The 16,104-nt window shown below is 40.1% G+C and overlaps 1 protein-coding gene across 1 annotated transcript in view; it reads right to left on the reverse strand.

Moving 5' to 3' along the window:
- Nucleotides 1–16,104, reverse strand: part of LOC128685456 (glutamyl aminopeptidase-like) — a 626,129-nt gene that overhangs the window by 34,107 nt on the left and 575,918 nt on the right. The window contains exons 11-12 of the mRNA XM_070082219.1: nucleotides 11,372–11,575; nucleotides 10,053–10,126 (exon numbers count right to left, since the gene is read on the reverse strand). Of these exons, the coding sequence (XP_069938320.1) occupies nucleotides 10,053–10,126; nucleotides 11,372–11,575 (278 nt within the window). The remainder of the gene's footprint in view (nucleotides 1–10,052; nucleotides 10,127–11,371; nucleotides 11,576–16,104) is intronic.

Raw genomic sequence — 16,104 nt, forward strand, 5'->3', positions numbered from 1 at the left:
GCACAAGTGGCTCATGCGATACAAGTGGCTCATGCGACACAAGTGGCTCATGCGGCACAAGTGGCTCATGTGGCACAAGTGGCTCATGTGGCACAAGTGGCTCATGCGGCACAAGTGGCTCATGCGGCACAAGTGGCTCATGCGACACAAGTGGCTCATGCGGCACAAGTGGCTCATGTGGCACAAGTGGCTCATGTGGCACAAGTGGCTCATGTGGCACAAGTGGCTCATGTGGCACAAGTGGCTCATGCGATACAAGTGGCTCATGCGACACAAGTGGCTCATGCGGCACAAGTGGCTCATGTGGCACAAGTGGCTCATGTGGCACAAGTGGCTCATGCGGCACAAGTGGCTCATGCGGCACAAGTGGCTCATGCGACACAAGTGGCTCATGCGGCACAAGTGGCTCATGTGGCACAAGTGGCTCATGTGGCACAAGTGGCTCATGTGGCACAAGTGGCTCATGTGGCACAAGTGGCTCATGGGGCACAAGTGGCTCATGGGGCACAAGTGGCTCATGGGGCACAAGTGGCTCATGCGACACAAGTGGCTCATGCGGCACAAGTGGCTCATGCGGCACAAGTGGCTCATGTGGCACAAGTGGCTCATGTGGCACAAGTGGCTCATGTGGCACAAGTGGCTCATTGCATGATTAGAAGTGACGCGTTGCACCCCAGTGATAATAATAAAAAAACAAGCCTACTCATACAAAAAGTATTAACCAATAACCGATTTGTAAAAAAGAATTATAAGAGAAATTCAAGCAAGTATAAGGTCGTCTAGTAAAATATTACTGCATTATACTGCAAGAGTCAGTGTGTGGAAAACCTTCATATTGGCAGCCATGTTATGTTACCAAACTTGAAATGCCTCAGTAAAATTAGAGCACCAGGATTAAACAGAAGAGAATACAGAGAATATTGTGAGTTGTTAGATATGGAATATCGTTCATTGTGAGGCGCTGGCTTTCTAGACGACAGGTTCTCAATAGATTTTAAAAGCTGACAAACGTTCATAATTTTTTGAAGAGAAGAATAAGCTGCCTGAGGAAAGAGATCTTTTATGTGATAACTAATGACTGTTTAATTTAGCATTTTTAGTTGATATTACTAATCATCTCAATGATTTAAATTGTATTCTTGTTTAGTAAATGATATCAGTGCATTCAAGATGAAGTTAAAACTATTTACCTCTCAGAAAATGAGGATTTGAGACAGTTTCTACATTTACAAGAGCTGTATAGCCCTTGTGGCTTAGCGCTTCTTTTTGATTATAAGAATAATAATAATAATACTACATTTACAAGAACAGAGTGATTGTACTGAAGATAATGGCAATTTTACTGATATTGAAAAAAACAGATTATTGCAAAAGTCATTTGAAAGTTGTTTTAGCGATTTTACTAAAGAAGAAGTCTACATACTCATATTTATAAACCTATTTTCACTTAGTGAACAAAACAAAAATCCTGAAGATGCCTAGTAACATACAAATGGTAATTATTGATTTGAAAAGTTCATTATTGAAAATTAAATTTGATGAGCTTCCTGCAGCCTCAAATGCTTCTAACATAATTAATTTTTGGTGATCATTACTCTGTGAACATTTTTCAGAATTAAGAATATTTGCCCAGAGTTATATCTGTAGTTTTGAAACAACGTACAGATGCGAACAAGCACTTTCATCCATGACATTGATTAAAACCTGAGATCGCGATTGACTGATTCAAATTTGAAGAATTTTTTGCTCCTCTCAGTTAACTAACTTAACTCCGAACATTATAAACTTGGTGAAATATTGTTTATCTTATCTTTATATTAAATCATTTTATGTTAAAATGCTAAATATGCCCATATTAACATTTTTAAAGAACTGAATGTTGGCACAACTCTCATAAGGCGCACCTGAACTACAGCGGGAAAAATATTGACTAATGGAATGTGTTATATCTTCGAAATTGGTCATCCTGTGTTATTTAACTATTGTAAGAGAATATGTTCATCACTTAATATTATAGCACGAAAGTCCCCGTTTATAGCTAAAATAGAGACTTTCGGCGTTATATTATTATCTGTTAATATAAGAAAAATACCATGGTATTATCACTATTATCACTATTATCACTATTATCACTATTATCACTATTATCACTATTATTTTACTATTATTGTTAGGTAGGATTTCTTGTGTATATAGAGTAGAGTTTAAGTCTCGGAACTATCCGGTGAATTGTTCAATTGTTTATGTCCGGCTGGCTGACGTGGGTCAGCTGATCCAACCTGACGACACGTCAACAGACTGGTAAGTAGTCAGTCTGCTCCCTGCTCAAGCCCTGACAACTGATCGTATATTGGCTCTTACGGTGTACAGTTGAATGGTTTTGAGAATTGGACTCAAGAGCTGACTCACTTTGTTCCTCATTGCTTTGAAAGACTCTTTTGATATTTATATTCTTGGTCAGTTCAGTAATCCATAGAGATACTTTAGGGCCAAATTCAAAGGTCTTGTTAAATCTTGTACCTTTTGTATTTTGAGTTTAGTCTTGTTAAGACAAAGACGTAAATGTTATTGAAGACTGAATTACAGGAAGAATAATTAAACTTCCTTATTAATGTGACATTTCCATGATTTTGAACTAAATGTATATGGTAAATTTATTGTACAAAGTATTAAGTACATTAACTACAAAGAGAAGATAAAGTATTGTATTTAAATACTTTAATAAATTTGAATATTATTCTATGGAGTTTCCCAGTTGAAATTATTTCCCCTAGACTCTAAAACTTTAAATAACTCGGATCCAAAAATCTTGTTGCATAAGAAATGAATGGTAACAGGCCACATTCTGAAGTTCTTTAAAAAATTTCTTATTCGCAACAAATGGGTTACCCGTCCGGGATCTCTGTTCTAAGACATTGATCAAAAGAACAATATTAAAGTTATATACTGGGAATTTATCTTTAGTTAATTTCAAAATATTGATCATGGAATATCACATTAAAGAGGTATTTGAAGATTTAACATTGTCAAAGCTGGACTCCTTGAAACTTCAAACGTGCTGGCAGATAGCCCGTAAATTGGGAGTACCATACGATAGATATTACACAGCCAATACCGTAAGGGCAATAATTAGAAACAAATTGTTTCCAGGGGCCTCTAACCATCATGCAGCAGGAGATCCTGACTCTGAAAGTTTAGTTTCTCAAGTAAGCTACCAGTCGAGAATCGAAGTATTAGAAGAACAATTTCAAAGAGTTGATCTTGAAATTGAATCAGATAGATTAGGTCCCGCTTTGGCCTCTAGTAAAGAAGATGAAGTACTGCAGGGTGCAGCCGCTGTTCGGCATTCGCCCATTACTGAAGGAATTCCTATTAATGGTCAGCCTGGCCCTCACCAAGGTGCACGTCCGAAGGAATATACACATACCGCCAGTTCAATTCCCTCATTTTCGATACCATCGGGGCATATTTCTCAAAGTCAGTTTGAGAAATTAGAGAGACTATTTATTTTACAGACTGCTCAAATTGAGGCTCAGCGTAAATTAAATGAAGAAGACTTTCAAAGGGAAACGCTCCGCTATATAAGACAACAACAACAAGGTATTGTGAGTGAAAGATGTACTGAATCCTCAAATGATTCTTTCAATATACAAAAAGCTGCATCTATGGTTCCAAGGTTTAATGACGGAGATTTAGGTACTTATTTTGAAGTCTTTGAGAATCAAGCACGTGCTATGCGCTGGCCCCGACAACACTGGGCAACCTTATTACATACTTCGTTGTCTGGTAAAGCTCAAAGTTGTACGGCTACGTTACCTTTTGAGAAATATGTGGATTATGATTCCGTTAAGAAGGCTATCCTAAAGGCTTATGATCTCCTTCCAATAAGTTATCAAAAAACCTTCAGAGCATTAAAACGCCAGCCAACTCAGTCGCATGTGGATTTTGCACGTGAAAAGAAAATCGCTTTTGAGAGATGGTGTAGAGCTTCTAACTGTAAATCTATGGAAAGTCTTTCCCAATTGATCCTGCATGAGGATTTCTATAATAATTTACCAGAAGACTTGCATAGGTATTTGATTAGTTGCCCCATAGTAAATATACTAGAAACAGCCTCGCTCGCCGATAATTATGAAATATCTCAACAATTGATTGGCGAAACAAAAAGTAAGGAAACAGTGACTAAATATGCCCCTAAGAAAGGACGATCCAATCTTAGAGATGCGTCGCATACAGAATCCTTACCCGACCTCCTATGATGCCTCCACGCCCATTAATAATAAATTTAGATCTAACTCTAGGAAAAGTTCAAAACCGCTAAGGCATAACAGTGAGTTGAACTGCACTTATTGTAATAAGAAAGGGCATTTAAGGAAACACTGTTATTGGCTAGAGAGGGATACCAGGAACGAGCAACTTCGTTTCCCAACTCAGGTAATATCTTCATCGACAACTCAAAAGAAACTGAACCCTAGTACCGAACAAGGTTCACAAGAACGAATCAGTAGTCATTCTAGATGACTCAATACTAGAGCTGTCAGAAAAAGATATTCACTCAGCTATGAGTCCCTACTTTGCTAAAGTGAAAGTTGGAATAGACGAGACTCAGTTAGTTGAAATTAATTCCTTCCGTGATACTGGAAGTTATTTAACATTGCTGAAGCAGGACATACTTCCCGTAAGTGATATGACTCGCACAAAGCTAGATGTCTTATTAGAAGCCTATGGAGGCGCCATTATAAGAGTGCCTCTTCACAGGATGTACATCCAAACACCAACCTATACTGGCTTTGTGTCGGTAGGTATATCCAGTGAAACTTTTCCTATTCAGGGCGTTGACTTACTCATAGGCAATGATCTAGACTATCCGAGTATAAGCCGAGAGCCTCTAGTTATTGATAATTCTACTGACATTAACTATGCCATAGAAGCTTGAAAAGAGGCTCCTACATTATTTCCTCTCAATGTTATAACTAGAGCAATGTCTAGAGCGCCTCAAAATCCTTTATCAACTGAAGTCCTAAGTGAAGGCGAAGATTTAGGTCTCGATTTATTGTTCAGCCGATCCTTACAACCCGGATCTTCAAATCTGAAATTTTCTATGATCGGCCCTTTTCAAGATTCTGATATTAAAATGCTATCGAAAGAAGATTTAATAAGGGATCAGTTCCTTGATCCATCCCTAGAGAAATTACGAGAGATAGCTATTACAGAAGACGACGCCCAAGACCTGGACAATTGTTACTATCTTGCTAATGGTATATTAATGAGAAAGGAAAAGTCTCTTGTCTTCCGACGATCATCTGTCTACCAGCAAACATCTAGTAGTGCTACCTAGCACCTTTAGAGAACTGGCTATTAGTTTCGCCCACCATAGTCCCATGGGAGGACATTTGGGAGTAAAGAAAACGCTGGGCAAAATAGCCAAGCATTTTCATTGGCCCAGAATGAAGGAGACTGTGGAAAGCTATCTAAAAAGTTGTCAAGTCTGCCAAGTGACCGGCAAACCTTCGCACACACCTCCACCAGTTCCCCTCATTCCGATTCCCGTCAGTGGTGAGCCCTTCTCACGCCTGATAATAGATTGTGTTGGTCCGTTGCCCAAGACTAAACAAGGGAATCAATATCTGTTTACAATTATGGATGTCGTTACTCGATATCCAGAGGCTATCCCTTTGAGAAAAATTAATTCTCGCATCATTGTTCGAGCTTTGCAAAAAATTTTCTCACAGGTGGGGATTCCCCGAATAATTCAATCCGATCAAGGTTCAAATTTTACCTCTGAGATGTTTCGTGATGCCTTATCTCGCCTCGGAATTAAGTCCGTATTTTCTGTTGCTTATCACCCTCAGTCGCAAGGAGCCCTCGAACGATTTCATCAAACATTAAAATCAATGACGAAAGCATACTGCGAGCAGTTTTCCAGAGATTGGGACGAAGGAATACCATTCCTCTTGTTCGCCTTAAGGGAAAGCGAACAAGAAAGCACTGGGTTTAGTCCATTTGAATTAATTCACGGACACCAAGTACGCGGCCCCCTCGCCGTACTAAAAGATTCATGGACCGGAAAATCCGAACCCTCGTTTAAAACAACTCCAACTCTAATGCAAAAGCGTTTGTCACAACTGAGGGAATTAGCCTCAAAAAACTTAGTGAAGGTCCAATCCAAGATGAAGCATTGTTATGACAAACACACACGCTCTAGTTTCTTCAAACCAGGTGACAGTGTGATGGCACAGAAATTCTTACCTGGACACGCTCTGCAGCCTAGATACGAAGGTCCTTTGGAAGTGATTGAGCGGCTCAATGAGGTAAATTATGTACTACAAACTCCAGGAAAGAGAAAAGCCAAACGTACTTATCACATAAACTAACTTAAGGCTTACCACCCTAGTATCGTACCAGTTATGACAGTTCTTCCTTTAGCTGAAACTGAAAATGTAAGTCTGCCCAGCATCTCTAAAGCGATAGAAGTACGTTTAAAAAATTCAGAGACATTGCAATCTCTTGATACCTTTCTTATGGACCTTGATTTGAAGAATGCAAAAGATATAAAAGACTTGATATTACGTTATGAGGTTTTATTCGATGATGTCCCTAGGTGTTGTACATTGGGAATTCACGACATAGATGTACAAGGAGCAAAGCCTTGCAAACAGTCACCTTACAAGGCAAGTCCACTCAAACAAGAAACATTAAACAAAGAAGTAGAATTTTTGTTGTCCCATGGACTCATAGAACGGAGTAAAAGTCCGTGGGCCTCGCCCTGTATATTAGTTCCCAAGCCTGATGGAACTTCTAGAATGTGCACTGATTATCGTAAGGTTAATGCTCTCACGGTACCAGATGGTTTCCCACTACCCCGTATTGATGATCTAATAGACAGAGTATCAGGAGCCACCTATGTCACCCGCCTGGATTTATTAAGGGGCTATTACCAAGTGCCGCTTACCCAGCGAGCCCAACAAATATCCGCATTTACTATACAAGGAGGATTATTCAATTATCGTGTTATGCCCTTCGGATTGTGTAACGCGGCCTCTACCTTTCAGCGCCTGATGAACCTGCTGACCAATGATTTAGGAGTGGATGCATATCTAGATGATCTTGTTATATATAGCAATGAGTGGGAGTAACATTTAATTCGCCTGGAAACCTTATTTAAGAAGTTAGAAAAGTACAACTTCACCATAAATTTAGCCAAGTGTCAGTTTGGACAAGCCAAGATTAAATACCTCGGTTTTTTGTATAGGTCAAGGTGAAGTACGTCCTGTTGATGTAAAAGTTAGAGCCATTGCCGAGTTTCCTATCCCTCAAGATAGAAAGTCTATACAGAGGTTCCTTGGAATGACTGGTTATTATCGATGTTACTGTCCTAATTTTTCTCAGGTTGCATCTCCTCTTACTGAGTTAACCAGTAGTAAGATGAAGTTTTGCTGGACGAAAGATTGTGAGATAGCTTTTAATCGGTTGAAGCGGTTGCTTTCTTCGTCACCCGTATTGAAAAGTTCTGACTTTAATCAACCCTTCTATTTACACATCGATGCCAGCGGTTATGCTGTGGGGGCGGTGTTACTTCAGAAATCCCCCTCTACTGATATTTTGCATCCTATATCTTATTTTTCTTCAAAGTTAAAACGTCACCAAAAGAATTACGCCACTGTAGAGAAAGAAGCTCTTGCCCTAGTAATATCTTTGGAACATTTTGACATTTATCTGGGAACCTCCCCCCATAAAATTATGGTATTTTCTGATCACAACCCTTTAATTTATATTAATTCTATGAAATCAAAGAACACCCGAATCCTCAGGTGGGCTCTGAGGATCCAACCTTATCTGATTAGTATTCAACACTTAAGTGGATCCCTTAACATAATTGCTGATGCCCTTTCTCGCCCCTGAAAAAAAAAATGTATACCTTAAAATGTAAAGTTAAGAAATGAGTACTCTTAGAGCCTAATTTATATATATATTATATATTTTTGTTAATGATTTTCTTTTATATTGACAGTATGACTATGAAAGCCGTTTCGTTGATGGGACGAAGTATTAAGTCCACATGGATGACCCTGACAGTCATGTCCGAGACTCCTATTCTCGAATTATGATGGAAGCCACTCCAGATAGTTCTTCCGGCCATTGTTCCAAAAGCTCATCCTCTGGCAAATAACCATGCTGATCGAGTTATTTCTTCTCCATTCTTCCGTCATACTACATGCCTTATTTACCAAGAGGACGCTTACTATAAAGGAGATATTACCAAGGATGCTTGCAAACTCCCTACTGCGACCTATTGTCGTACGGGGGAGGGGGGTGTTATATCTTCGAAATTGGTCATCCTGTGTTATTTAACTATTGTAAGAGAATATGTTCATCACTTAATATTATAGCACGAAAGTCCCCGTTTATAGCTAAAATAGAGACTTTCGGCGTTATATTATTATCTGTTAATATATGAAAAATACCATGGTATTATCACTATTATCACTATTATCACTATTATCACTATTATCACTATTATTTTACTATTATTGTTAGGTAGGATTTCTTGTGTATATAGAGTAGAGTTTAAGTCTCGGAACTATCCGGTGAATTGTTCAATTGTTTATGTCCGGCTGGCTGACGTGGGTCAGCTGATCCAACCTGACGACACGTCAACAGACTGGTAAGTAGTCAGTCTGCTCCCTGCTCAAGCCCTGACAACTGATCGTATATTGGCTCTTACGGTGTACAGTTGAATGGTTTTGAGAATTGGACTCAAGAGCTGACTCACTTTGTTCCTCATTGCTTTGAAAGACTCTTTTGATATTTATATTCTTGGTCAGTTCAGTAATCCATAGAGATACTTTAGGGCCAAATTCAAAGGTCTTGTTAAATCTTGTACCTTTTGTATTTTGAGTTTAGTCTTGTTAAGACAAAGACGTAAATGTTATTGAAGACTGAATTACAGGAAGAATAATTAAACTTCCTTATTAATGTGACATTTCCATGATTTTGAACTAAATGTATATGGTAAATTTATTGTACAAAGTATTAAGTACATTAACTACAAAGAGAAGATAAAGTATTGTATTTAAATACTTTAATAAATTTGAATATTATTCTATGGAGTTTCCCAGTTGAAATTATTTCCCCTAGACTCTAAAACTTTAAATAACTCGGATCCAAAAATCTTGTTGCATAAGAAATGAATGGTAACAGGCCACATTCTGAAGTTCTTTAAAAAATTTCTTATTCGCAACAGAATGCCAAACGTTGGCCATCCCAGATATAAATTCTTTGGACGCATGCTTCAATTTCTCATTCGATTTTCTTAATTCCTTGCTTTATTTCTTAAACAGAATGAATTTGCTAATAGGGTGACCAACTCCTCTTCTCTGTAAGTCTATCTTGTAACCCAACTATTTATGCGTTTTGTGATTGATTTATTTTCTCAACAGGAATATATTGTACGGGACTTTGCCAGCTGGATCAACACTTTGGAATATATATTGGCAGCCATAACCACCCTCTATCTGGCCTCCCTAACGTTAGACTCCACTCAGGTAGTAGTAGTAGAAGTATTAGTAGTAGTAGTAGTAGTAGTGAGACTTTTGAGATTAATTTAATCTCGAAGGGATGAAGTAGCTAAATCTATCTCCACCCCCTTCCATCCCACGTCCCACATGATATATATTATATATATATATATATATATATATATATATATATATATATATATATATATATATATATATATATATATATATATATGTATATATATATGTATATATATATATATATATATATATATATATATATATATATATATATATATATATATATATATATATTGTAACCACGAACGAGTGGTATTGAATCAATTTCAACTGTGACTAGCCGAGGATTCAAACCCATGTCGTTTTGGCCCGCCTCATGGTGAGCGAAAATCACACATATTATATATATATATATATATATATATATATATATATATATATATATATATATATATATATATAGTATATATGACACAACATATATCACAAAAGACAACATACACACACACTCACCTCTCCAAGTGAGTTCCTGTATCGTTCCAGCCAAAACGTTCTACGTGATCACTCACAAGACCAACCATATATTTCTGGAATAAATTCATCACTCTTATTACGGGTAGGAAAAAGCTTGATGGCGTTCAGCTTCAGTGACAAGAGCTGTGCACAAATAAAAAAAATATGTATGATTATTATTATTATAATCAAGGAGGAAGCGCTAAACCCGGAGGATTATACAGCGCCTGGGGGGGATGTGGAAGGCATTCAGGCTTAATTCGGGGAACTGGAGCACAGATCCAATTCCCTAAATCAAGAGCCCCTCACCAACATCAAGGAACCTTCCTTGAGGGGAAAAAAATATGTAAATCATTGAATAAGACGTGCATTCATACCTTTGTAAATACGAATAAATTACTGGGTATTAACCCAAGAGGATATTAAATATTAAGGGACTTACCTCTCTAGTGTCTCAGGAACTTTCATGTCAAGTGGCATGGAAGTGAAGCTATCCTCCCCATATTTATATCAAACCCGATTACCTCCCATTTCTGGCCGTTATGACTCTTACAGGTTTAATGCATCCTTATGCATATAAAAATAATTTTAAATTCCTTTTCTAATAATCAAATTCAATATTTACCTCTCAACCTAATTTTATTTCTAATCAATGACACGTACCAACCAAAGTTAATTTTTTTAATTAGTTTCTTTCTTTGACTAATTTATCAGCCGTGAGAAGCATAAAGAAATATGAAGCATACATGAATATTCTCCTGTCGGAGTTTTTCTTCACATTAATATCTGGCTTCTCCAGTGATCATGATGTTAGTCATTACACCAGTCAAGTAGTACCTGTAGTGGTCGTACAGAACCAGTAATGATCAGTGGATCAAATTTACTGTCATAACTTCAGTACCATTAAGATAACGAACTGTTAAGTTTGTGATGCAGAAGCCCAAGTGTTAGTTATTATAGCCTAACTGAATCCATTTTTTTTATTTTATCTAAGGAAGTGTAACAAGAGGAGATGCAGCCTCGTGAGTGAAATCTCAAAAATAATACGAAAATTTAGCTAAAATACCTATCAAGAATGGATTCTTGATGCTGGTGTAAAGTTTTTCATTTGTCAGATCAAGCCTGATTGCCTTTCATTTCCCAGGCGGCATATGACCCCTACGGGTTTACCGCTTTTCCTTAACAATATTAGTAATTGACTAAAATACGAAGCATAAGTAGATCTTAAAATATTTTTTTTTAAACCAGAAACCAAAGACCAGCAGTCAACTAGAGAATCAAAGGAGAGCAGAAGAGACTCCCGGGAACAGACGACTCACTCTGAAGTAAGGGTAAGCATTAGTAGACCTGAGGAGTCTGGCCATCTTGTCGAGGTGTGTAGCAACGGTGGTCCAGACGATGTAATGGCTCTCGTGTTTGAGGTAGGCCACGAGGGAGAGTACAGTGTCATAGGGCAGGTGTCCAGCGCTAGCTAGGTTAAATGCATCGTCCAGTAAGCTAGCGCGATCAGTCACGTCGAGAGCCTGGGGAGGGGGCAAAGTAGGTGGTCAGAATGATGGAGTGCAGCGATATTGGTAGTGGTGGTTATTAGTGGTGACTGTTGCTGATGGATGGTGGTGGTAATGGATGGCTGGCTGCTGGGGGTAGTGGTAATAGTTGGTGGTAGCGGTAATAGTTGGTGATAGTGGTAATAGTTGGTGGTAGTGGTATTAGTTGGTGGTAGTGGTAATAGTTGGTGAGAGTGGTAATAGTTGGTGGTAGTGGTATTAGTTGGTGGTAGTGGTAATAGTTGGTGATAGTGGTAATAGTTGGTGGTAGTGGTATTAGTTGGTGGTAGTGGTAACAGTTAGTGGGATTGATAATATTTTTTAGTGGTAACTGAGACAGCTAGTAATGGGACTGATAGTTGGCGATAATGGTGGTTTGGTGGTGATAATGATGATTAATGGTGGTGGTGATGATTGATGGTGGTAAATGGTGGTGGTAACCAATAATTTTTGTGGTAATTGTGATGGCTGGTGATGATACTGGGAGTTATTGGAGGTAATAGTGATGTTTAGTGGCAGTAATGACGACTAGAGTTGGTATTGATGGCTGGTCAATGTAATAATTATGATTTGTGATTGTCGGGATTATCAATGGTAGTGATTGTTGTTGGTTGTGATGGTTATTAGTGGTGATGGTTATTAGTGGTGATGATTGCTGGTGGTGGTGATGATTACTGCTAGTGATGTGTGTGTGTGTACTCACCTATTTGTGGTTGCAGGGGTCGAGTCATAGCTCCTGGCCCCGCCTCTTCGCTGATTGCTACTAGGTCCTCTCTCTGCCTCAAGAGCTTTATCATACCTCGCCTTAAAACTATGTATGGTTCCCGCCTCCACTACGTCACTTTCTAGGCTATTCCACGGCCTGACAACTCCATGACTGAAGAAATACTTCCTAACATCCCTTTGATTCATCTGAGTCTTCAACTTCCAATTGTGACCTCTTGTGTCTGTGTCCCATCTCTGGAACATCCCGTCTTTGTCCACCTTGTCTATTCCGCGCAGTATTTTATATGTCGTTATCATGTCTCCCCTGACCCTCCTGTCCTCCAGTGTCGTCAGGCCGATTTCCCTCAACCTTTCTTCGTAGGACAATCCCCGTAGCTCTGGGACTAGTCTTGTTGCAAACCTTTCCATTTTCTCTAATTTCTTGACGTGCTTGACTAGGTGTGGATCCCAAACTGGTGCTGCATACTCCAGTATGGGCCTGACGTAAATGGTATACAGAGTCTTGAACGAATCCTTAATGAGGTATCGGAACGCTATCCGTAGGTTTGCCAGGCGCCCGTATGCTGCAGCAGTTATCTGATTGATGTGCGCCTCAGGAGATATGCTCGGTGTTATACTCACCCTCAGATCTTTTTCCTTGAGTGAGGTTTGCAGTCTTTGGCCATCTAAACTATAATGTGTCTGCGGTCTTCTTTGCCCTTCCCCAATCTTCATGACTTCGCATTTGGCAGGGTTAAACTCAAGGAGCCAGTTGTTGGACCAGGCTTGTAGCCTGTCCAGGTCTCTTTGTAGACCTGCCTGATCCTCATCCGATTTGATTAACTTCACATCATCTGCAAACAAGGACACTTCTGAGTCTATCCCTTCCGTTATGTCGTTCACATATACCAAGAACAGCACAGGTCCTAGGACTGACCCCTGTGGAACCCCGCTTGTCACAGGCGCCCACTCTGACACCTCGTCACGTACCATGACTCGTTGTTGCCTCCCTGTCAGGTATTCTCTGATCCATTGCAGTGCCTTTCCTGTTATGTGTGCCTGATCCTCTAGCTTTTGCAGTAACCTCTTGTGAGGAACTGTGTCGAAGGCCTTCTTGCAGTCCAAAAAAATGCAGTCGATCCACCCCTCTCTCTCTTGTCTTACTTCTGTCACCTTGTCATAAAACTCTAGTAGGTTTGTGACACAGGATTTTCCTTCCCTGAAACCGTGCTGGTTGTCAATTATACACTTGTTTCTTTCCAGGTGCTCTACCACTCTCCTCCTGATGATCTTGCATACTCTACACGTTAGTGATACAGGTCTGTAGTTTAGTGCCTCATGTCTGTCTTCCTTTTTAAAAATTGGGACTACATTTGCCATCTTCCATACCTAAGGGAGTTGCCCAGTTTCAAATGATGTGTTGAAGATCTTTGTTAATGGCACACACAGTATCTCTGCTCCCTCTTTAAGGACCCACGGAGAGATGTTGTCTGGTCCCACCGCCTTTGAGGTGTCAAGTTCGCATAGCAGCTTCTTCACCTCCTCCTTGGTTATATGTACCTCATCCAGCACTTGCTGGTGTACCCCCCTGTTCTGATTTCCTGGAGTCCTACTGGTTTCCACTGTAAATACTTCTTTAAATCTCGTGTTGAGCTCCTGACATACCTCTCGGTCGTTTCTTGTGAACTCCCTATCACCCTTCCTCAGTCTGATTACCTGGTCCTTGACTGTTGTTTTCCTCCTGATGTGGCTGTACAACAGCTTCGGGTCAGTGATGACTTTCGATGCTATGTCATTTTCATATTGTTGCTGAGCCTCCCTTCTTATCTGTGCATATCCGTTTCTGGCTCTTCGGCTAATCTCTTTATTTTCCTGAGTTCTCTGTCTTCTGTACCTTTTCCATTCTCTAGTACACCTAGTTTTTGCCTCCCTACACCTTTGGGTGAACCAAGGACTCGTTCTGTTCTTCCCATTATTTCTGTTTCCCTTGGGAACAAACCTTTCTTCTGCCTCCTTACATTTTGTTGCCACATAGTCCATTATTTCTTGTACTGGTTTTCCCTTCAGTTCCCTCTCCCACTGAATGTCTTGAAGGAAGTTCCTCATGCCTGAGTAGTTCCCCCTTTTGTAGTTTGGTTTTTCCCAACCTATTCCTGCTATTCTCTCCACTTGGAGCTCAACTATGTAGTCGAAGCACAGAACCACATGATCTCTAGCTCCCAGGGGCCTTTCATACATGATATCCTCGATGTCCGAACTACTCAAGGTGAATACAAGGTCCAGTCTTGCTGGTTCATCCTCTCCTCTCTCTCTGGTAGTGTCTCTAACATGTTGATACATGAGGTTTTCCAGTACCACATCCATTATCTTGGCACTCCATGTTTCGGGACCCCCATGGGGCTCCAGGTTTTCCCAGTCAATCTCCTTGTGATTGAAATCACCCATAACTAGTAACTTTGCTCCTCCCATGTGTGCTCTCCTGGCTACCTCGGCTAGTGTGTCGACCATTACTCTGTTGCTTTCATCGTATTCTTCTCTTGGCCTCCAGCAGTTCTGTGGTGGGCTGTACATTACTGCAATTATCACCTTATGTCCCACAGACTGGATTGTTCGTACTAAGTAGTCCCTTTCGCCCGTGCCATCCATTCCTTACATTTTCTCAAACCCCCACTGGCTTTTAATGAGCAGTGCAACTCCTCCCTCCCCCCTCTCCTCCCTCTGTCTTTCCTGAGGATTTGATATCCGGATGGAAAGATTGAATCTGTTATTATTCTGGTGAGTTTTGTTTCTGTAAGTGCTATTATGTCTGGTGATGTCTCCTTGATTCTTTCATGCCACTCCCCATACTTATTTGTTATTCCATCTGCATTTGTATACCACACCTTCAACTTCTTTTCTAAGACTGTGGTCTGGGAGGTATATTGGGGTTGGGGAAGTGGGAGACCTGATAAGGAACTATGGGTGGTTGCTGTGGGAGTGGAGTTTGTAATGCAGTGGGTGGGGGCATTGGATGTGGCATGGGTATTTTGGTTTAGAGTGTTTGGTTGCACTGGGGTTGACCTGGTTGGGAGGCTTGTATAGGAAGTTGTGAGGGAGGCTGTATTTGATCTTCCTGGGTCTGGGATCTCACACACACACACAGTAAGTGTAAGGTCATGAATATTGGGGAAGGACACAGAAGGCCGCATACGGAGTACAGGTGTGTGTGTGTGTGTATTCACCTATATGTACTCGCCTATATGTGGCTGCAGGGGTCGAGTCATAGCTCCTGGCCCCGCCTCTTCACTGGTCGATACTAATTCACTCTCTCCCTGCTCCATGATCTTTGTCATACCTCTTCTTAAAGCTATTTGTGGAACTTGCTTTCCACTACTTCACTCTCCAGATTATTCCAGTTCCTGACAACTCTAAGACTAAAAAAATACTTCCTAACATCCCTATGACTCATCTGGGTTTTCAGCTTCCAATTGTGTCCCCTTGTTTCTGTATCCCGTCTCCGAAACATTCGATCATTGTCCACCTTGTCAATGCCTCTCAGTATTTTATACGTTGTTATCATGTCCCCTCTATCCCTCCTATCCTCTAGTGTCATCAGGTTGAGTTCCCTTAACCTCTCCTCATAAGACATACTCTCAGTTCCGGGACTAATCGTGTTGCAAATATTTGCACTTTCTCCGATTTCGTGACGTGTTTGACTAAGTGAGGGTTCCATACTGGCGCTGCATATTCCAGTATAGGCCTTACGTACACGGTGTACAATGTCGTGAATGACTCTTTACTCAGATGTCTAAACGCCAATC

The sequence above is a fragment of the Cherax quadricarinatus genome, chromosome 1 (assembly GCF_038502225.1).
Source record: "Cherax quadricarinatus isolate ZL_2023a chromosome 1, ASM3850222v1, whole genome shotgun sequence".
Taxonomy (NCBI): Eukaryota; Metazoa; Arthropoda; class Malacostraca; order Decapoda; family Parastacidae; genus Cherax; species Cherax quadricarinatus.